Source organism: Heterocephalus glaber, unplaced genomic scaffold (genome assembly GCF_053883595.1).
Source record: "Heterocephalus glaber isolate CG9 unplaced genomic scaffold, H.glaber_assembly_v1.0 deba00001673, whole genome shotgun sequence".
Lineage (NCBI taxonomy): Eukaryota > Metazoa > Chordata > Mammalia > Rodentia > Bathyergidae > Heterocephalus > Heterocephalus glaber.
Window position 1 is genome coordinate 12593927 of NW_028258410.1, and position 22732 is coordinate 12616658.

At 57.1% G+C, this 22732-nt stretch overlaps 1 protein-coding gene across 2 annotated transcripts; it reads left to right on the forward strand.

Moving 5' to 3' along the window:
- The first annotated feature begins 3067 nt into the window (after positions 1–3067).
- Positions 3068–19286, forward strand: Zbp1 (Z-DNA binding protein 1). 2 transcript variants are annotated; one of them, XM_087197649.1, is made up of 8 exons: positions 3068–3728; positions 6131–6355; positions 6984–7040; positions 7377–7550; positions 8702–8848; positions 9857–10060; positions 11605–11817; positions 13441–19286. In XM_087197649.1, the coding sequence occupies exons 1-8, from the start codon at positions 3695–3697 to the stop codon at positions 13602–13604; spliced, it is 1218 nt and encodes a 405-aa protein (XP_087053775.1). In that variant the 5' UTR covers positions 3068–3694; the 3' UTR covers positions 13605–19286. The 2 variants fall into 2 exon arrangements, with proteins under 2 accessions (XP_087053775.1, XP_087053776.1); XM_087197650.1 differs by lacking the exon at positions 3068–3728 and having other exon boundaries at positions 6312–6563.
- The last annotated feature ends 3446 nt before the right edge of the window (positions 19287–22732 follow it).

Below are 22732 nucleotides of genomic sequence, written 5' to 3' on the forward strand. Positions count from 1 at the left end.
TCCAGAACCTTCCAGACATTTGAGCTCCAAAATACGAAGGGGAGCAAAACCCACTGCAAAATCAAAAATCAATAAATGTTTAATTAAACACAGAAAACCTGACATTATGTCAAGTTCATTAATCCTTCCACTCAGTTGTCAAAAATTTCATTACCCTTCAGTATATTGGAAGAGAATTTATAGGCGAAATCTTATTTCATAAGAATTCCCAAGAGTAATGCTCAGTGGGGACATTGTGGCCAATTGTAATTAAATGAATTTCTTGTAGGCAAATAATTTGGAAAGCAAAATTATTCTAAAAAATCTTTCAATTATAAAAATAAAAGTCAGACACGAATTCATTTCAGTGTAGTTGCTGGGCTGTGGGGGGAGGGATTTCTAAAGAGTTGGGGACAGGAGAGAGGGAGTGAAGATGGCTCTTCCCCTGGACACCGAGCACCCAAGTGACCACCGTCCCTCCCCAAGCACGTCTCCTGCCAACTGTTCTCCCAGCAGCCAGGGCCACCTTTCCAAGTACCATGGTGCAGCGAATGAAGATCTTCCTGTACTCCCAGAAGGGCTGCTGGGCTTGGGCTTAGGACTGAGACACCTCAAGACCTTTGCAATGACCCCTCAAGGTAGAGCTACAACGATGCCACGTTCAAAAGGAGAAACTGAGGCTCAGAAAGAGCACGATGTGCTCAAGGCACGAGCTAAGAAGTGGGGAAGCTAGGAGCAAAGCCCAGCATTTCCGACTCAGGGGACACAGTGGGGGACCCATGGGGCCCAACCACCAGCAGAGGGCAGACCCAGGGCCGCTCCTTCGGGCCTTCGAGGAACAGCTTGCCAACCTGGGCAGAGCTCAGGTGCTTGAGCCCCATCGTCACTGCTCCCCAGCCAATTCCTGGCCACCGACCTCTGCCCCTGAGCAGAGAAACCCCGCTCCACACTCAGTGCCTCTCCCCTCCTCCCACGGAGCACATTCTCAGAAGAACAATCTGAAAATAAAATCCAGGCTCCTGGTAGAGAGGAGACTTGGGTTTTGCCAACACATTGTGCAGTAAAAATATCTCTCTTTTAAACGAGAGAGAGGAGAACTGAAAGACTCGCGATCCGTAACATGTAATTATCATCTGGTTTGGGCGGAGAGTTCTAATAGTTTCCAGAAAAACACAAGCCATGAAAAGAGGAGAATGCTTTCCAAAGCAAAAAGAGGCCCGGCTCAGCGGGCAGCGGCACCATCTTGAAGTCTTGGGGTTTTGAGCCTTTCCTGGGCTCAGGGAGCTGGCACACCCATGGGCTAAGCTGTCCCTGCTCCTTCCTGGGGGAAGAACCTCAAAATACCAGGACAGCTGGGTCTCTGCCAATACCCGTGGTTCCCGGTTTAGAGGCAGAGGGACCCTAGTTTTAGCTGGGCACACAGCAGTGCAGAACACTGACCACTTTCCCAGTCTCCCTGACATGTAAGACCCATGGGAATAAACTCTGAACAATGGGATACTGGTGGAAAGTATATGTCACTTGCACGATGTGTTCTTCAAAGAGAGATACCCGCCCTTCTTCTCTTTATTCCTTCCTACTGGAAGGACTGCAGATGCAGTGGTTGGAGCTCCAGCAGCCATTCTAAAATTTAAGACACACTGGGGATAGAGGCCACAAACCACAGAGCAACAAGATAAAAGAGCCCTGGGTGCACATCGAATCTGGCTGCAGACCAGCCTGTTAACCGAGAACAGAAAGATGCATCTTTACCATGTCAGCTCCTGCTATTTGAGCTTAATGACAATCTTTAGAGTCAAAATTAGCTATAAAATTTCTTAAATGGAAAGTGAGAGTACAGAATGACCTATACCTTTAAAAGTTAGAACGCCATTCGGTGTGGTAAGATATTCACAGCAGATGTGCCACAGCGACAGACATGCTGTGAAATGCAATGAAAGTGGGCTCCACCCACATTCAGTGGTTTTTTTCCATTTTCTTTCTCTCTCCTTCCTTCATTTGCCTTTGTCCAGGGCCTACAGTTAGGCAGAGACACATCTTTTTTTACTTACTCAGTTTTCGTGAGCTCACTCTAAGCACTGGCTAGAAATACTTTTCCTCAAAGATTCTGTCCGTTTTACAGCTGAAGAAACTGAGGCAGGGCAGGAGCAGGGTTGCAGTGACAGAATCCTTGTCCCCAAAGCAACCCGCAGGGCTGCCCCTGGCACAGTGGCTTCTGCTACTGGCTCCTAGAGACTACAGTGGCCTTAGAATGGGGTTACCACGACGTGGGGACCACCCAGACACTATCCAGACGATCTTTCTAGAAGCAAAGCTGGCTGTGTGGGTCGAGCCAAGAGCCCCGCCTGCCTCGGCTGTAGGACCGGCTCAGTCTCCACACCCGGGTGGGCATGGGCAGGGGGTGGAGCCAGGGACGGGGCGGGGGGCTGGCGTGGGGAGGCGCAGAGGGAGCGGGTCCCTCCCGCAGAGGGGGGCTGTGTAAAGGGCACCCTGAGAGGCCAGGGGGCTGAGCACCGAGAACTGGCAGCCACGGATCCCACTGGACGCAACCTCTGCCAGGAGAGGAGACTGGGATGATGGAGAAATTATCTCAGGGAGGACAGACGGAAGAAAGGCAGGGTGATGGCGGAGGCAGGCGCTGGAGGGGGGACCCGGAGCTGTGGCCCCGGAGTCGGGAGCCCACCCGGGTGGGAATGGGGGTCCTGGTCTCCCCTAAATCCGAGGGGCCCGGAGCAGGGCTGGCCAAGCCAGCTGGTGGCCAGCGCCCCCTGGTGGCCAGCCTTGGTGTGGCGCCCCGGCCTCCTGGAAAGCCCGGGACTTCAGGCTGCGTTCCTGGCAAGGAGAGACCCGTGGCTGGGGTCACGGCTGCTTCGAGAACCTATGGAGGCTGGAGGCGACTGCCCTTTCCCTGAAGCGCGCCTGTGCCTCCCTTCTGTGCTCCTGACCAGGTGGACATTGCTCAGCTGCCTTAACTCTTTCGCCCCCACCACCCCCTGAAGCGGGCTCTTTCATGAACCATTTACAGACGGGAAGCGGAGGTGCAGAGGGATTGGATAACGGGCCTCAGGCCTCACAGCGGGGCCGCAGACATCACCTTCGGGGCGACTTGATGAAGGTGGTGCCAGCAGGCGGTTTTCTAACAGGATTGTGAAATTACAAAGCACATCCTCCCTCACAGCAAGGGGATTTACTCATGACTTCTGGGTGTTACTGATCAGACAAATGGCTTCGCCCCTCAGAGAAGAGGACGGTACTGCCCTGTAGAGGAGCTGGAGGAGGGAGGGTGCCACTGAAAAGCACATCCCCTCGAGGTACACAGGCACCACCCATCCACGCGTCCTATCCTTGAGGAGGGGTCTGGGTGGGCAGCGCAGGATGCGGGGAAGGCCAGGCAAACCAGCTCCAGCTCCGCCCTGCTGGCATCACCCTGGGGCCTCTAAAGCCATCCTGCTCATCAATTCTGCTTTCACTTCTGTTTCTTTCGAAAACCACACACAAGTTTCATTTTCTTTTCCCAAGAAAGCTGACGGGCAGGGTGGCTGGGTGTTTATTTCTGGGTTGTAAGCAGCTGATACCAGCCCAGCTGAAGCTGGGGCTCCTTCCCTTGTGGGTTCAGAGGTGCTAGAGGTACGAGGCTCCGCCGGCCTCCTCTCCGGCCACACCCCAAGGCCACAGTGCAGAGACCGGCTGCCACCCCAGGGCCACTGCTATCAGCATGGCCGAGGCCACAGCAGACCCCAGAACAGGAGGTAAGGGCATCTTCCTGCTGAAGTGCGAGGGAGTCTCCGGGTGGGGCTTCTACTTCTTTTCCAGCTCTTTCCTTGGCTCAGTTGACAGCCACCTCCTACAGAACATCAGTGATCAGCCGGCGGGGGGTGGGCTCAGCGCACCCCAGGCACTTTGCCTGCCTGGCGTAGTCGTTCTCAGCAGCCAGGGCAGTGGTGTCCCCAATTCATAGACGTCATAGCTGAGGCCGGGTGGGTGAGATGACTCAGGGTGCCACAGCTGGGGAGCACTGGTCCTCGAGGGCTGCACTGTCATTGTGAGAATGCAGTTGTTGCCCTCATAAGACTCGGGTGGACCTGTCTTTCACCCTCACCACTTCCTGTGCTCTGTGAACATCTCCAGAAGTCACAAGGAAAGGAGGCCTGGAACTGAAGCGAGTGCTCTGCTCTGGAGCGCCCCTGAGTGGAGAGCTCTGTGTTTCATTGCTTTTGTTCTGCTGTTTATCATTAGCTCTTTTAATTCTGACCACAGCCCTTGAAGTCATTGCTGTCACCCCATTTCACAGGTGGGGAAACCAAGGCATGGGGACTTGGCACAGCAAATGGTTGGCAGAGCTGGGGCCTGATCCAAGGAAACCAGACACCAGAGACTAAAGAGGAGGAAAAGACAGTGCCCAGGAAGGGGTGGCTTCGGGCTGTAGCCCAGGAGCGCTGGCTGGTGACAAGTTCTGTTTATCCTAGGGGTGAGGCTGGCCCTGGCCCTATCCCGAATGGTTTTTCCAGTCTTGCTGCCCAGGTGACTCTCTTTACTACCTGCTTGTCACCTGCGCCAGACCCCGTGCCCTTCATGCCCACCTCTGCCCACGCCTGCCCTTTGGGGTCAGTGGAGGCTAGGAGAGAGGGAACAGGCCCAACAGGGGACGGGCTCTCCACGAGCTCACCCTTCCTGAAGATGAGGCAAAGCCGGTGGCAGAGTCTGCTGGGCCGGCGGTGGGGTGGGCACCCCCTGGTGCAGCATGGAGGGGAGTGTCCGGACTGCAAGGGTGCTGGGAACTTATTACCCTGCCCTCAAGTGCCACTGCTGCGGGACAGAATCAAAGCCTGCCAGGACCACTGATCAGAGAGGACCCGGAGGCAGAGCAGGGGTCGCTGCCCTGGAAGGGGCCCAGGAAGCCCCAATTTGAACCCGGCCTTGCACTACCCTAGGGAGTGGGGGGAGAGGCTTCCTGGGACACATGAGGCTGTGGTGACACAGCTCTCCCCAGCTCCTGTCCTCCAGTGCAGCCTGCCCATGCTGGGGTCTGCCCAAGCAGCTGCCTTTCTTCTCCAGTGTGAGATATTGGCACTAAGTTTTGAGAGCTTATCCCAAGGGCAGAAGGCACCATTTGGAAAGTTTCTCCTTGGGCCCCGTTGGGTCCTGCTTGGGGCTCCTTACACTCAGACCAGGAACCAGGTGCCCACGTCAAGTGCACAACATCTGTCCAAGTGGAGAACAAATCCACTCGTTCATTCATTCATTCACCCAGTCACTCGCTCATTCACTGCCGCTTCCTAAGCACCTGGCCTGTGCATAGCCTGAAGGTGTGAGAACCAGGAAACATAGCAGGGGACACTCACACAAGCCACATCCCTCCCACAGGGCACCTGGGGACCGTGTCCCAAAGGAGAAGGCATCTGAGCGAGGCCAGGAGCAGACCCTGGGCAGGTGGACAGGGAAGTCTGCTCCCGTGGCAGGTGGGGTGTGTGCTGACTGGAGGGCAGGGCTGGCCATGGAGGGAGCCGGGGCAGGTGTGGACTGGACTGGGTAGTTCCAGAGGTCCACCTGGGTTCTGATGGAGAGAGACTGAGGGGACCCAGCTGCAGTTGGGGGCCACTTGGAAACCATTGCTGTAATCGGGGAATGGGGTGGTGGGGACAGGGAAAGGGGAAGTGGGGGACTTGAGAGAGTCCAGGGGTGGCATTTCCAGGACTCCACGGCTGGGCTTTGGAATGCCTGCCAGGTTTCTGGCTTGGAAGGACAGCTACACCTCCGATGTGGACAGTGGCCCAGGAGGAGGGTGGCAGGCATGTCAGAGAGCCCTGCAGCAGGGAGCAAGGAGCCCCACTTGGCTCCACTCTGCTGGGCCCCTCTGGGCCCCCTTCCTCCCTCTGCACCCTGCTCTGAGCACCTCCTGGTGCAGAGCCTTCCCACCTGCCCAGGCACCATGGGGAAGGCAACCAGGCTCTCTGGCCAAGGTCGGTTCTGACTGGCCCGTGTGCTGTCCATCCCGACAGAGGCTGTCCTTGCTGAAACCCATGGATGTCCGCCAGGGCCTCTGTCTGCATCCTTTGCCTGGGACCCTTCTCTAGGAGGCCTCCGTTGGCTTCAGTCCGGGCCCCACCACAGGCCCCGGGGCTCAGTGCTTCTCTCTGCCCTACTGCCCCAGGCCAGCTGGAGCAGAAGATCCTGCAGGCACTGAGGAAGGCTGGCTCCGCTGTGCACACCCGACTGCTCGTGAAGGAATGCCAGGTGCTCAAGCAGGAGCTCAACCGAGTCCTCTACCGGATGCAGAAGGAGTCGAAAGTCTCTCTTGTGGCCCCTGCGACCTGGCACTTGGGCGGGGGTGATCCTGGCGACGCAGCTCCCACACAGCCAGCCCAGCCCAGCATCGGTAACCTACCGTGGCATGAGGGGTCCCCAGGAGCCATCTTGGCAATGAGGACACCCAGATTTGGGCCTGGGTTCCACTCTGGGCTCTACCACTTGGGGAAGCATGATGTCCCCTCAGCAGACCTTAATTTTCTGGCCAGTGGAGATAACAGGAGGGCTGCATTGTAGGGGATACAGAGAGGATCCACGAGGTGCAGTACCAGCACACGGTAAGTGCTCAGCAGAATACTGGTGATAGTGACGGAGGAAGGGCGACAATAATAGCACAGCCATGACAGGACCACTCAGGTGATGCTGAGCCACCTCTCTGGTTTTAAAGCCTCTAGGCAAAAAAGCACTCACCTTTACCAAACACACCGGGTGCAGCACCCTGGGGATCCCCCCACACACATGTAAATATTGCTCTTCCCTCTCTTATACCGAAAAGGAAATGGAGCCTCAGAGAAGTTAATTGACAGGAAGTTGTCTAGCTAGAAGGGCCAAGGCAGACAGGAAGCCACCTTGCTGAGCAGTTTGGGAATCCGGGTGGAAATGCCTGTCCCCACTGTGCCCCTGTGAGTTCTCCACCCTGCCTGGCCACGGCCAGGTGAATTTCCTGTCCCCACTCCAAGCTATCTTTCTTCCTCCAGCCCAGAGGCCCCAGCAAGACATGGCAGAGAGTCCTGGCCCGAAGCTCAGCAGCCTCCGTAAGCACCTCCAGCTGCCCCTCTCTGCTCCCAGACCATATACCTGTCCCTCCCCAGGGGACATGGTGCTCAGGCCCCGAAGAGGGCTCTAAGGGAAGCCTCGGCCTCTGCAGCCAGTGAGTCCAAAAGGCTGGGAAACCATTTCCCTGCCCCAGGGTTCCCATGCCTATGCACCTTCCAGCACTTTCCTCGAGGCCCCGGCCTCAGGACGCCCTGAGTGTGTCAGGGCTGCAGCCAGGGTGGTTCCACCCATCCCTTCAGTAGGGAACTGGGCATGAGGGGCTGGGCCGCCCAGACTCAGGGGCCTGCTCACCCACCGAGCCACTCTGCCTCCAGAGGAAAGGATCCACAGCTTTCTGGAAGCCAGCGGGCCCTGCAAGGCCCTGCATATTGCCAAGGCCCTGGGCATGAGGACGGCGAAGGATGTGAACCCAGACTTGTACCGGATGGGCATCAGTGGCCTTCTGAGCTGCGACGAGAAGTCCAAAGAGTGGAGGGTCTCCAGAGCAGGTAGGTGCTCACCTGCTGTCTGAACCCAGGCCGGTAGCGGGACAGAGCAGCGAAGAGAAGCTGTTAACACCAGTGCAGGATCCTCCACAGAGCACTCTACCCGCCCCCTCACAGAAGCTGCTGGAAGCCTAAGGACACTGCACTGAGGGGGCTCCAGGTGGGAGGGGCGCTGGCAGGATCAACAGGGGGGCTTCCCTGGACCCATGGGAGCGGGTGCAGAAGGCCGGACTCGGGAGCGGCCCCTCCAGACTCCATCAGCCCTGGGGTGCAGGGGTCTGCCTGATTTGGTAATGGTTTTCTGTAAGTACTTTGCCCAAGCTGGGGTTTCAGCGTTGCCCAGACAGGACAAGACTGGGCCCAGGGCCAGCTGCCCACAGTGCAGGCAGCACAGTGCCTACAACCCAAGATAGTTCTGGGGGCCCACAAAAATGTCTCCACCTCGATTTCTTTTAAAGTCAGAAGAAATGAGTATTTTAATAATAATCAATATCTAAGATTAAATCCATCCTGGATTATATTTTCTCTTCATACAAACACAATCACAAAATGTAATTTTTTTTTTTGGTACTGGAGATCGAACTCAGGACCTTATGCTTGTAAGGCAGGCATGGTGCCACTGAGCTAAATCCCTATTTATTTATTTTTAATGGAAGGAAGGGTCCAGGCAGGAGAGCCAGGGGCCCAGGAAGGTGGCATGTGACCATGAAAGTGTTCAATGAGCCAAACAAAACTCATGTGACCATGGCCCACCATCTTCTAGCCATCGTTAAAGGACACAGGGAGCCTGGGGCTAGTGGACAGGGCTGTGGCCACCTCCTAGTAAGAGGGACAGAGAGTAGGAGAGAGCATGAGATTCATGCTGTCCACCCAGAGACTCAGCACGGCGGCCCTGCTGGGGGTGGGGGAGGACCCACAGTGAAGGTGGCCTGCCTGAGCTACCCATGGCTGTCAGACATGCAGGGAAGGAAGGCTGGAGTCCGCCCTGCATGCTGGCTCCCGGGTCCCATCTTGGACCTATTGACTGTGCCCCAGGATGGGCATCAGGGATCTGCGTCCTACCACGTCCCCAGGAAGGTGGTGCTGGCAGTCGGTACCTGGAACTCCTGACCCCAATGAGGTGCAAAAGGTTAGAGTGGGCTTCTATTTTGCAGGAGATTCTGGAATTAAAAATCAGTCAGCCACAATTATTTACCAGCAGAGTTCAGTCAACATGATCTATCAGAGCCAGATTTCCATCATGAACTCTGAAGCCACACAGATTGGACATGGAAACGTCATAGCAAAGCAGGGGCAGAATGGTAAGATGTGAACCTTGAGAGGCACTTGCTCCACCTGGGTAAGGCTGGGGAGCAGGAGATTTGATTCTCCAAGGAGAAAGGGCAGCTTTCTCTTCTCTACTGCTTTCTTTTGGCCTTCCTGAGAACGAGGATACCTGGATCAAACCCCTCCTGATCTCCCTTCACTCCAATACCTTTTGCTCATTTTCGACGATGTCTAATATTTGCCATGAGAAATAATTCAGCTCACTCTCCCTCAGCAGTGGGTTGGTGGGTATTTCATCTGTTCTGAACACACTTCTTTCCCCCTACATCATGAGACATTGGATGAGGGGGGGCATCTTGCCATCAGCGGCATCTTAGGTTACATGACATAGGGAACTGTGCAGGACCCTTTACTCCGTGCCAGGCACTGTGGTATGAGGACCCGGGGCCACCTCTCAGAGAGGCCCTGTCACCTGCGTGTGAGAGCCTCAGCTCAAAAGTCTTTCACTCTTTGTGACTTTGGGAGAGACTTTCCCCGCCCTGGGCCTCAGTTTCCCCAACTGTGAAATGAGGGATTTGGTCCTAGAACCTAGATTATTATTTCCTAACTGAAGGCCTCTTATGCTGCACCTCCAGTTTTAGCCATCCCCTGTCTGATTACTTAATGCTGCTAAATGGTTCACCTTTTTTGGCTCAAAGATGTTTTAAATATAATTTTTAGCATTCTCTTAAAACCATGAGGGTCACCATCAAAATAAATGCCAGGAAAACAAAGCAATGTCAGGCTCTGAGCCCGGAGGGGCGTTAAGGGGGTGTTAATGCTGCAGAGGCTTTTTTCTGATGGGTGCTGGAGGTTTGAGGCCGCCGCAAGCAGGCAAGTGAGCCCTTTGTTGGGGTCTGCGGTGTCTCACCTACACCCTGAGCACCAGCCACATCTGGGGACAACTGGGGAGCCCCGCCTCTAGCTGTCCACGTGTCCGCTGCTCTCTGGTCCAGAGCGACCTAGAGTGACCCACAGACTTCACGCTGCCGCCTCCCTTCCAGGCACCACGACTGCTCACCGTCTCCCTCCAGTGGCACCAGGTGATTCTCCAGCTCAGGGGCCCCCAGCTGGTATCTGGGGACCCCAGGACATCCACATAGAGAGTTCGATCCTCCGAAGGGTGCAGATGGGACATGGCAATGAGATGAACCTTCTCGGGGTCCCATCTGAAGGCCCTGCCTCCAGCCTGTCCTGCAGCCCTCCAGGTAAAGCTGGGTTTCATCCGGGCTGGTGAGCCGGCCCCGTCACCCCCTCTAGGCTCCTTCCTGGAAGGGACCTGACCCAGCCTTTTCAGGGAGAGAGGCATGATGGGAAATTCCTTTTCTTCAACCAGGAAGCTGTTCCGCTGGATAGCATGGTGGGGTGGGTAGAGCTGGCACTCTGGATCTCCATACCCTGGTGCCCCCTGCAGGAATCCTCAGTTTCTTTGTCTATAAAATGGACATGTCCTCCCTGGAGAAGGCTAGGCTGGACCACTGCAGCAGGGTCAGAGGAGCAGACTGGAGCCTGGAGTGCTGTCTAAGGAGGAAGGAGGGCAGGAGGTGACCTGAGTACTTAGGGACTGATTAACACAGTGGCATCACAGTGACCGGAGGGCCCAGCGGAGTCCTCCAGGACACTGGGAACCCAGAGATGGGCTGAGGAGAAGCAGCTCAGAGACGGCAAGGCTGGTGAGGCAGGGTGCAGCAGTGAGGAGTCAACAGTGGTCTTCGTCTGGGAGTGAGGTGGGATCCGAGGACAGGAGGAGGTGAGGGTGAGTGTGGACTGTCGTTCACACTCTAGACATTTGGGTGGGAAAGGGAGGAGCAGATGGCCCGGCCAGGTCCCCGTGCTGGGCTCAGGAGCAGAGGGAGGCTCATTGCAGATGGGCACATGGCTTGTGCAGAGCTGTCCATGGAGCCAGTGTGGACACAGGCGAAAATCTGCCACAGAGGACAAAGGCCAGGCTGGGGCCCAGCCAGTGGCTGTCCAGTGGCTTCTTCTGTCCAGTGTCGCTGGCCAGCACGGGTTTTTAACTGCATACAAGGTGGGAATCAAACAGGCGCCAGTCCTCTGGCCTGCTGACACTGTCACTGTTGTCCACTCTCTTCTCTGGAATGCTCCAAAAGAGAGGGTCCCAGTGGCGGCTTCCAAGATGTGACCAACTTCCCAGGGTCCTGAGCCCACTCATATAGGAACCACAGCCTAGTAAAGTGCGGATCTTTCAGTGCTCACAGACCTGGGCCCCGAACACCCGCAGCTACCGGGCTCTCTTAGTGGGAGTGGTCCTTCTTACAGTCTAGGGGCCCAGCAGGCCTCGGGACTCTTCGGACGAGTCCCCATGACCCTGTTGCTCTCTGCTGCTGGACGCTTCCTGTGTGAGCCACCTCTTTGTGCCCAGCTCAGCGTGTTCTCCGTAAGATAGAGACATGAAGGGACAGAAATATATTCCCGGAAGGGGCTTCGTGCGGACTTGTGCCACAGCATACAGGGAATAGTGAACTGGGACTGAGCGGAGGAGGATGCTACGTAAGGTGCTCATGGGTTAGGAGGGGCTGAGGGGCTGCAGAGGGGCTTCGGGACACACCTGGGGCAGGACCGGAAGCAGCTGCACCTGAAGCCCACATCGCCTGGAGCAGGTGCGGGCGCTGGACACCGCAGCACCCCTGCTGCAAGGCAGCTGTTTGGGAGCCGCAGAATAAAGGTGTCTTTCAGGGAGCATCAGGCGCCTGCCTCCTGTCTCACCAGCATTTCTCTGACTGACCCCCAGCTACTGCTGCCGGCACAGATGCCTCCTTTGAAGCCAGAATGCCCAAGCAGGGCCCTCACCAGGAGGAGGACACAGTCCAGAGAATTCGCATCAAATCCTGCTACTTCGAGGATGCCACCATCGGCAACAGTAACAAAATGACCGTCATCAGTGAGGCTGGGCGGCCAGGAAAGGATGGCAGGAAGGACCCTGGGGAGCAGCAGGAGGACCCAGGTAAGTGTGGGGACCCTGGTCATTCCTGCCTCGTCCCAGGCCCAAGGCAGTCGAGGGCTGTGACAGAGCAAGCACTCTGTTGGGGTCGCACCCCTGCAGTGCAGGGCCTGAGCTGAGCCAGAGAGCTGGTGAGATCCACACTGACAGTGTGGCCCAGCACCAGGACTGAGGCCCAGACACATGAGGCCTTGCCGAAGCTCGGGCCTCTCTCCTGCCCATCACAGTCAGCAGCCAGCTGGCCCTGCAGGTTGTCTCCGGACCCAGGTCCTCCACTGGTGCTCAGCTGTCCCTGGGCTCCGCCCCCACCCTGAGGTTGAGCTTGACACACCCAGAGGGAGGGAGTGGAGAGCCAGCTTGTGCCCACGCTCACCCCCACTCTGTGCTGCATCTGGGCGTCTGCATCATCCCAGCAGCAAGGTGGGCTGGGCAGTCTAGGCCTGGCTGCCACAGGAAGAGGAGGACAGTCACGGGCGCCCTCATCCATCCCAGCTATCATCCTGCCCGGGAGCTCTCAGTCTGGCTGCAGAGCCAGGGCCCCAAGTCCACAGGAGAAGAGGGTGTGGGGCTGCGGGGAGGAGGAGCCGCATAGGACCTGGAGATGAGGACTCAGGTGTGAGGATAGCAGGTGTGTGAGCGTGCACAAGTGCGTGACAGGAGAGGAGAGGAGCCAGAACCTGCTCCAGCCCGGGGGATGCTGGAGTCTGCTCCAAGGCAGTAGGGAGCCGCAGGAGGGCTGAGCGGCAGAGAGGGCGTGCTGAGATTATGCATTCCGTGTGAAGAAGGGACTGAGGGGGTTTTCAGCTCCCAGACTTCTGGGATGGGAACAAGAGGCCACACCCAGTCCCACCAGTGGTTAAGAAACCAGCTGAGCCCGAGTCCAGTGCACCAGCAGCATCGCCAGCCAGGGCCTGCAGGCCCAGGGCAATGTTCAGATGCCAAGTGGTGCTCCCATCCCTCTATCTTTGTCCCTGACAGCCCGGCACAGTGAGGAGACTCAGGCCTCTGGCACTCCCTCCAGGACACCTGCAAGTCCCTTGTGTCTGGGACATGGTATGGGAGGTCGGGGGTGGGCACACTTATCAGGGTTGAGGCAAAGAGCCAATGAAACTTGGGTTGGAGTGGCCAGTGACCAAGGTGGGCGAGAGCCACTTGGCCAGGTAGCCAGGAGAGTGAGGAGCCAACCAAGGACCTAGGATCAGCACTGCAGGTCAGTGGTGGCAAGTGCAAAGGCCCTGAGGTGGAAGCAAGGTGATCAATCCAGAGTCGCAGGCAGGAGGCTGGGAGCAGGAGGGAGTGGGTCTGATGGGTGGGGTCCCTGGCTGGTGCTGAGTCTTTTGGAGCCTGGAAGCCCAAATGAAAAGCTGCATCTTGCTGGAAGCGAGCCCTGGGACTTGGAGCAGGGGTGATGTGCATGGTGTGCAGACAGTCTGGGAACAAAGCAGGGAGCTGCCGAAAACGTCCAGGCCAGAAAGGCCAGGGGCCCTGGACTGGGGACCCTCAGCGAGTCCACCGAGTGAGCCTGCAGCCTGGGCACAGTGGCCAAAGTCCCCCGGTAACCACGGAGCCTTGGTTACTCGAGGCAAGGGGCACACACATCCTGCAGTGGCACCTCCTCTCTCCCAGGTCCTCCTCCGGAAGCCTCGGGATCTGGAAGCAGTTTCCCTCCGGAAGTTGGCCGGGCTCTGCCAGCCGTGACGCTGCCCACCCCTGAGCTGAGTGCCCTGACTCTCGGGAACCCTGATGCTTCGGAACAGTCTCTGAGCGAGGGCCCCAGATGGGAGGGGTGAGGGGCTGGGTCAGGGGTCAGGTTAGGGTTGGGAGGGGCCCAGGAGGATGAGCCAGGAGCAGGTGCACACTAGGGGCCCACGGTGCTTCCTGCACCCCACACACAGCAGCTGTGACTGCCCGCTTCCAAGCAAATGCCTGCCCGAGTGGGCTTGGAGGCTAGGCCTGGCCCAGGGATGGAATCAGGCTGAGTCTGCTGCTAGGCGGACAAGGAGCCACCTTGGAGACCCTTTGGTGTCTCAGCCAGCCCTGCCCGGCTGTGTCTCTGCTCCCTCCCGTGGCCCACCCAAATCACCTTCCATCATGGCTGCCTGCCCTGTCTGACGTTCCAGGCTGGAACTCAACAGTGTCACTGCACTCATTGGGGGTGATGGGGCCCCCAGGCCCCACCCTCGGGCGCGGCCTGAGAAGAAGGCCCAGGGAGGCATCTTTGTCCCTTTTTCAAGTAGCAACAAGGTGCATCTTTGGAGCAGAGAACAGCCCCCATCAGACACTGAATCTCCTGGTACCTTTATCTTGGAAGTCCTAACCCCTAAACTGTGAGAGATAAATTTCTGCTCTTTACAAATTTCCGAGTCTAAGGGGTTTTGTTACAGCAGACTCAAAGACCAAGACAACGATCAACCCTGTCTCTCCCTCAAGACCTGACTTCTTCAAAGCCCGTCATATCCACCTGACCTGTCTAAAATCTTCTCTCCTCAGCCTGGATCTCTCAGAATTTCAGACCTGAGCTTCCACACCTCCCATCCCCATGGGAGTCATGGGTCAGGGGACTTCCCTGGCCAATCTGCAGGGAAGGCTGTTACATAGCAGATATGGCCTCTGCTGGAGGTGGATTTCCCATGGAAGTGGTGTGGATACCGAGTCATTTCATGAGCCAAAAGGTGGGCTGGGGACAGGGCATGGACACTTGAGGAGGGACGATGGGAGGAAGATGGAAGATACAGGAAGATGGTAGTCAACCAGGCAGGGCCACTGTGGAGCAAGGACCATGTGTTCCCTGCCTTGCATACACACAAGCAGTCTGTCCCCAGTTCTCTCCATACCATTCGAACCCTCAGGGCGGGCCTTTCCCCCACCCACTGCTGGTCTCCATGGGACCCTGAAGCTCAGACACTGCAGCCATGGCCCCTTGGACTGTGTATCTTGGTGGGGAGGGGCATTGAACCCTTTCCTGACAGACTGGGTCTCCATAGTAGATGGCTGCCCATGTTGCTCAGCACCTCGGCCAATACCCATAACTTGTTCATTCCTTAGAGGGAAAAGCTGAGATGTGTTTTGAGTTCCTGGTTCCTGGCATTGATGAAGCAAGATCTACCCTTGCACCTGTCCATTAGAAGAGCCAATGGGTCCCCTCAGTGCTGAAGCCAGGCCCACAAGGACTTTGGTTTTCCAGAGCCCCCTGCCTCTCTCTCCTCTCCCACCCCATCCTTAAATCCCTGACACTCAGCTTGCAGGGCACAGCTGAGACCGTGACTTATGGGAAGAAAGCAGAGCTCCCGGTCTAGCCTGGTACCTCTTGCCTGCTCTGAGGGGAGCAGAGTTCATGGGCAGCTTGAGGACTCAGGAGAAAGAGGCTAGGATTGGGCAAACACTAGGGGCCTGGATGCAGTGCTCCTACTACCAAATGTGTGCTTGCTGCCCTGTGGTGCCCATGTTGTTTGTGTATCTCTGTAAGACTTATTTGGCTGTGGATGACAGAAAGCCGGGACTTGCTTCGGCATAGAAGGGGGTGTACTGGCTCTTCTACCAGATAAGTCCAGGCATGGACCTCCCAGGAACTCATGCAGTGTCTCAGAACTCGGCCTTCCTCCATTCCTCTGCTCTGCTTTCCTCTGTGTTTGCAAAGATGGCCCCTAACACTTCAGGCCACCACGCCACTGCTTAGTTGTCCAGTGGAAAGAGATCTTTCTCCACAGTGAAAGCCATGCTGGACAGCCTTGGTCTCCTGTCTAGCCTCCAGTTGGTCCACCTAGCAACTAGAGCAACAGAGTGCTGTGATTGGTCACCCGCTGTCACGTGACTTCTCTCCCCCAGTCACATGGCCTTAGGGTGTGGAATAGGTGATTCTCTACAGTTACAGCAAAGAGATGCTGGAGGCAAGAACCTCAGGAGCCCCTGTGGTCTCCCAGTCCTGGATGGGGACCTTGCTGGACTCCAGTCCTGTTATTTCACTCTTAGATTTCCAGGGTCCCTGTGCTTACACAAAGCCCCTCACTGACCACTTCCTGAAGGCTAAATCCTGTCCTGGGCCTGGGAGGTGGACGTACACTGGGTACTGGGGCCTCAGCAGGAATAATCTTGGGCTTATGAGAGTGCAGAACAGAAGCCCAGTCTGACCTGGGGGCTGAAGAAAACTGCAGAGGCAGATCTGTAAGACCCAGGGGAGAGAGGCGGTGGGGACGGGGATGTGGCCCAGGCAGGGCCTGGCCCTCACCAGGCATGAAGGTTAGGATGAGGTGGCTTATTCAGAGAGCTCTGGCACTGAGGGCATAGCTATAAGAGAGGCCTCGCCACTTGCACAAGTGCCATGTGGACAAGTCCTCCCAGTCCACCTGGGGGTTCCTGGGAGAATTGAGCCGGGGTGGACAGCAGGCGAGGCAGCTGGGATCCATATGAGAGACAGATCCTGTCCTCGCAGCTGGAATTGTCAACCTCAGCCACTATGGCAAGCTGCAGCCTCCAGACTGTGCCCTTGTGGGACATCCAGTTTGCAATCATCAAGTCACAAGTCCTGGGGCCTGAAACTAGGTTAGCGCATTGCTTCTGGGATGGTCTTCTTCTGCCCTGAGCCCATTTACCCAAGGTCTGTGGCTCACCAGGTCCATGGGGAACCACATGCAACTCCCACCCCCAGCCCAAACCAGCACACTCACGTGCCAGTGAGATTTCCCCTCTCTGTGTAATTAATTTGTCACGAACCCGCTGCCAAAGCATCGCTGGCAGTTAATGGAGGCTGGAGGTGAAGGTCAATGCAAGTCTCTCTGGGAAGGAAATTAACTGGTCACCATTAAAAGCAGAGAATGATTGAGTCCCTGTCCCCAGCCCTTTGCTGCACTGGCCTGCTGACTCCCTGGCCCTCCTCTCTGGATGCTCCCCACAAAGTGAACCTGCAGCTCCCAAAGGTGAGGAACGGGCAGGAATTGTTTTGTGAGTAGGGAATGATTTTCTAAACCACTATGATCTGCTCATAAATGTCGTTTTAATGTCTCATCCCAGCTTCTCCCTCCAGCCAGGGTGAGCCCAGGCAGAATTCCTTGCCTGTGGTTTAAGCAGCCAGTCAAGATTGGATGTTTAGGGCAGGAAAAAGAGTCCAGGGAATAATTCAGGAGCATTTTGGCTTCATGGGACAAAAGTCTGGTTCACCCAAGCTTAACCAAAAAGGGGAATTTATTTGCTTATGCAACTGGGGAATCAAGAGATTCCTAGGTTCAGGAATGGCTGGATGCAGGTGCTTAAGCCCTGTTTCCAGGCTTCCTTCTCTCCATCACTCTGAGAGACTATCTTAGTCACTTTTCTCATTGCTGAGACAAAATACCCAACACCCACAAGTTCAAGGAGGAAAGATTTATTTAGCTCACAGTTTGTAGAAGCTTAGTCCATAGTCAGCTGGCTCCAAGGCAAGGTGGCATGGCAGAGGGCATCGCAGAGGGAAAACAGTCCAATGCAGGCAGAAGGCAGCAAACTGCAAGCAACAAGCAACAAGCCCCCAGTGGCCCTCTTTCTATACCTTATATCTTATCCAGACTACCCACCCTTAGGGCAGATACCATCACACCCAGAACTATACCAAACCAGTAAGTGGACTGATTTAGCAATCACACACTCCAGATCCAGCCACCTCTGAAAAGCTTCACCTATGATTGCGGTAGGCCTGGGGGGACATCTAGACACAAACCATAACAGAGATCCTCCACGCAGCTGCCAACCACCCAAGATTTATGGCCAGCCAGCTTAGCAACACAGTGGAAAATTTCTTCAAGTCAAATGGTGCTAATAGAATGTCCCAGGGAGGATTCTGATTGGTCATGCATGTCGATCCTTTGCCCCAATCAGAGGATGAAGGACCTGATTGGCTACAGTGGAGTTAGATGCGCTCCCCACAGTAGTGGGAGCTGAGGCACAAGTGCCCCACGCCTAAGCTACAGCCTCAGCCCCAGAGCTGGCTTCAGAATGGGGGTGTGTGTGGTGAGGTGAGGCAGGGGTTATTGGGGATTTACAGAAAACCCTACTCAAATTGGCTTATTTATTTTAAAGTATTTTCACAAAAGATTGGAAAAAGCTCCCAATATGAAGATTAGACAAAAAGCAAACAAACATAAAAGTGGAATGAGGAAGAGAGATAAAGCAGTAGACAGAAGAAAACTTCTGAGCTCTGTCACCAACATGCTTGAGGAAGGAGAGGCCACTGCTTTCCAGGACAGGGCTGGCTTGCCGGGGACAGGAAGCCTGGGAGAGGAGGACACGCTCCAGGGTACTACACGTGTGGAAGCTGGAAAGGATTTGAAGAGCAACTGAAGGGCTGGAGAAAAAGGATTAGAAAACCCTTCCCAGACCATCAGGTTTTCTTTAAAGATGGATAATCGCAGGGGGGAAGCAGTTTGTAGGATTCACTGCATAAGCCCTATAGCTCTTAAGCAACGCATAGGGGAAAATGGGAGGTATAAAGTATTTTTTCAAACTTTAAGATTTTTTCCAAGAGGGACAGCAAGAATTTCTAGAGGGAGGAACCATCCCCATGCTCCATATAGTGGCTCTACCCACAGTGTCTGTTAGGATGAAATTCCAGAAAACAGGATGGTTTCCCTCGTGGAGGGCGTGGCAAGAATGTTTTCTAAGGAAACAGCTGGAAGATATACCTTCCCTGGGCTTTCTCAGGAAGAGACCCGGTGCTGTCTCAGTGCCCGGGGACCCCATGGGAAAGGAGTGGGAGAGGGCAGAAGGGGGCCCAGAAACCTGAGCTGTGCGGGGAGCAGCCCATTTGCCCTCTTTGGAAGCCAGTGCCAATCTGGGATGGGAGTTTCAAGTGGGGAAAAATGAAACCAAAATTTTTAAAACTATGTTTAGACATGTGTTAGAAACTGAGCCAGGGGTGGTGATGCATAATTGCAAACCCAGCACACCGGAGGGTGAGGCAGGAGGATCACTGCAAGTTTTGAGGCCATCCTGAGCTACACAGAGTTCAAGGCCAGTTTGAGCTACATAGAGAAACCCTGTCTAAAAACAAACAAAAACACCAAAATGACCCTGCAGATCTATTGGCACTTTTGAATTAAAATCAAAAATTAGTACTTTTTTTCAGTTTTTGTTTTGTTTCCTTTTTGGTTGCTTTTGCTTGTCGGTCCCCATGTCCCCAGCTCTCTCCCTCTGGCTCTCGAAAACCAACAGAGTTCAGCATGGCTCAGAGAACCAAAACCCAAACAAAACCGAAAGCACAACCAAAAGTAGCTTCTGAACTATTGCAGGATTCACCATCCCCACTCGGTCATGAGCCGTACCCAGTGGGGCCCAACCCTGAGGTGAGGACCTGCTACACGCAGGGCACTTTTAAGCACCCTTTGGTCCCCGAAGTAGCTGAGGAATTGGGTCCAGGACAGGGACCCTGACCTGCACAGGCCTCACAGCTGAGCAGGGGACCCCAAGCTCAACCCTCTGGCTCCAATGTGCAGGATGCGGACCCTGTGTCCCAGGCCCAGCTGAGGAATGCAGTCTGTGACGTCACCTCCCTCCCAAGAGGCCTGCGAAGTGAGGACACTCAGCACAGCCCCTGGAGGGAGGTAAACTGAGTCTCAAGGAGAGTCCAGTCGCCCAAGGGACAGGGACAGGCTTCGCACCCTAAGCCAGTGCTCCCAAACTTGTTGCTGGCCGAGTGTTAGGACGCAGCGCCGTGGCCCAGTCCCACCCCCTGGCCCCTTTGTGGCCCCCCTCGTGTGTCCATTCCCCCAGCCCCTCCCGGGATCCCTCGGCGTGAGCAGAGGCGCAGAGTGGGGAGGCGGGGGCCCTGCAGGGGCGCTGGGTGGGGACCCCTCTGCCGCAGGAGGCCCGGCACGCCTGCCTGGGTCCGGAGCCTGGCTCTGCCCCCCCCCGTGTGCCCCCAAGCCCCCAGCACCCGTCCTGAGGCCCCTAGTCACTGCGCAGGCCCCCCATAACCTCAAGTTCCTGACTCCCCGTTTTTCTGCACGGAGGGCCCCAGGCCCACAGCCTCTGGGGTGGGGACGAGCGAGGCACGGAGGGGTGGGCGGGCGTCATCCAGCCTCCACCTGCCCAGCCCTCTAGGACGCCAGGGCCACCTCCTCCGCCAGCACCGAGAAACGGAAGGCGGGCGCCGCAGCCAGGCGTGCGTGACCGCTGCCCCACGCGGGGCCCAGAGGCTGGGTCCGGCAGCGCCACCCCCTGGCCGCTCTGCGGGCGCCGGGAGCCAGGCGCCTGCGGCTCAGCGCTTCACAGCCTTGGTCCGCGCGCCCTCTGCCGGCCGCCGGCCGCCAGGCCACCGCTCCCGCTCTGGGCTGTAAATTTAGGGGTCTGCTCCAGGGACCCCTGCCCCCTCCTCAGCAGCGGCCAGATCACTACCCGAGACCCTGGCTCTGGGCTGGGACGCCGCGCCCGGAGGGGTCCACAGAGCCCGGCTAAGTTCCCACACTGCCCCCCTGCGGGGTTCCCTTGCAGCTGCTGCCAGTGCCTCAACGTTGAGCAAAGGGGCCCAAACCCAGCAACCTACAAAGACGGCTTTTCTTGCCCAGGGACCGCATCCCTAGCACTTTCCCGCCGCCTCACAGCCTGCACCCGTGAGCCCTGCCACTCATCGGGAGAGTCAGGCACTAGCACTCCGGGAGAAAGGGATTCTCACCCTCGGAAGCACGGGGAGGCTACGCCACCCTTCAGAGGTCATGCGGCCGGTGAGGAGCCCAGCGGGGGAGGGAACCCAGGGCAGAGAGCGCAGCCCCGCGCTGCTCACCTCTCCGGGCGACACACTTCCAGGTCCCCACCTGGGCACCCTCCCAGGGCTCAAAGCTGAGCTCACCTCGTCCAGCTGTGTGATCTCGGGAGCTACCTGGACTTCTGCACGCGTGCGGGGACGGTCGCTGCCTCCCTGTGCTCGCTGCTCACCCAGCCCTGTCAGCGCTCCGCGGACCCCGCCCCCAGGAGCCCCACCGCAGTCCCCTCGCTGCTCTTCCCAGGACCCGAGCTCCTCCCCAAGTCCAGCCCGGCGCCCCTTGTCGTCTGACAGCTGGGCCTTAGGGTGGGTGTGAAACCCCCTGCCTGGGCAGCAGCTTCACCCTGAGGGTGACAGCCCCGGGTGCTCGGCTCCAGGCAGGCCGGGGCCTCCTGCCTCCCAACCCAGAGGCTGCAGAGTCACTGACCGGAGAGACCCCCACGCCAAAGGAGAAACAAGCCTTCTGTGAATGGCACAGGGCCCAGCTACCTGCCAGCCAGGCAACATTGCCTCATAGCTCAGTCTCCTCGAGTCTCGGTTTACCCATCTGCAAAACGAGGGCGTCACTGAGACCACGGTGGACCCCCCGGTTCCCACCCAGCCAAGACCTCCCAGTAGCAAGCGAGCGACTGATCTAGCGTGGGCCAGCTTCACAAGGCCCCCTCTGCCAGCCCCCGAGGGACTCCTGAGCAGGTGTCCTGGCCCCTTCTGCCACTGACAAGGACCAGCCAATGGTCGTGCTCTGAAGCTCGTCCTCCTCGAGGGAGCAGAAACAGGAACAGAAGATTGGAAGACTCGCTCGCTCCTGACAGGGCCACTGCTGAGCTCTGTTCCCCTGCCACTGCCGCCACTAGCATCCACACCACGGATCCCCCATCTGGTGGGCGTGGGAGCCACCCCGGCAGGTGTGAGGCTCCCTGAGGGGAGTGAATCACCTTAAATTATAAAGTGAGTGTGTGGAGAAAAGCCTATGAGGAAATCGGTGCCCACGAGAAGGGGGCGCTCTGGGTGCGAGATCCCTGCCAGCTGGTTTCTTGGCCGTATCTTGAGTTTCTGTGCTATCTTGCAGGCACCTGTGCTACCTGGGTGAATAGAAACAGCACTGCGGCCAGGGGCCAGCCTCCCGGACCATGGACGTGGGGACTCCAGCCTGGGCTGCAGAGGCCTCAGCAGAGGCTCTGACCACCAGGTGGCGCCCCTGACCCCGTCTTGCACATGGAGCCAAGCTTGGCTTCAGTGGGCAGAGGGCCAGGGGACCGGCTGGCTCCGCCCTGGTCTCCCAGGGCCGGGGAGCCCCTCAGTCTGCATAGTGTGAGTGTCCTTTCTACCCAGGGGTGGCTGCAGTGACCAGCCCCTGGCCGGTCCAGGGGGTCCATCTGTTCTCCAAGCCCCCGAGGCCTGCAGAGTCCTGCCAGGTCTTGCCTTCTCCTCCCTAACCCTGGGTCTGGCCGCCTGTCTGTCTCCCTCTGTCCCTCTTGCAAGATCGCCCCAGTTGCCCACCAAATCCCAGACTCTGTTGCATCTGCACAGGCCAGATGGGACCAAGAATCTTGCAGTCCATGAGGTCAACCCAGGGCCCAGGACAGAGCTGCCCCCTGACCCCTTGGTTTCCCTCCACCCCAGGACCTTTGCATGTGCTCCATCTGCCCTCATTCTTCGTCCTGTGGCTCATCCCCAGGTCTCAGTTCAAACGTCCCTCAGAGACCCTCCTGAAACCCAGCTCCTCTCTGCCATACCACTGGACTCAGCACAGTCTGTGTCCTCGTGGTCCACTGCTGCCCCTCAGGCCAGGAGCCCTTGACCCCCAGGCGGGGCTTAGTGTAACTTTCTCTAGTGGACACCGAGTGAACCTGTAGGTGACCTGATGCCCGGCAGGCTCTAGAAATCTGGGTCACCTGTCTGTCCCTCTCGTGGGCCTCCTTGGTCTCACTCCCCCTTCCATGTGCTTCTAGGACAGATTATGCCAGTCCCGGAAGCTCCTTCCTGCCCCAGGGCCTTTGCTCTGGCAGCAACCTCCCCTGCACCACTCACCTGTGCCTGTCCTGCCCTCACCAAGAAGGCCCCGCCTGACCTCCTCCCTCACCACGGAGGCTTCCTGGGCGTCCGCGAGCAGACTTTCATCTCTGTCCCCAAAACTGTCCCATAAACCCCATCCCACACTTTGCAGGCCCTCACAGTCAGAGGAGGAGTCTGGTG

Bases quoted from the DNA above. Each gene is read 5' to 3' on its own strand.
- Zbp1 (XM_087197649.1), top strand. From the start codon at position 3,695: ATGGCCGAGGCCACAGCAGACCCCAGAACAGGAG. The intron at 6,356-6,983 runs GTAACCTACCGT...TTCTTCCTCCAG, and splicing joins GCCAGCCCAGCCCAGCATCG to CCCAGAGGCCCCAGCAAGAC. The intron at 10,061-11,604 runs GTAAAGCTGGGT...ACTGACCCCCAG, and splicing joins CCTGTCCTGCAGCCCTCCAG to CTACTGCTGCCGGCACAGAT.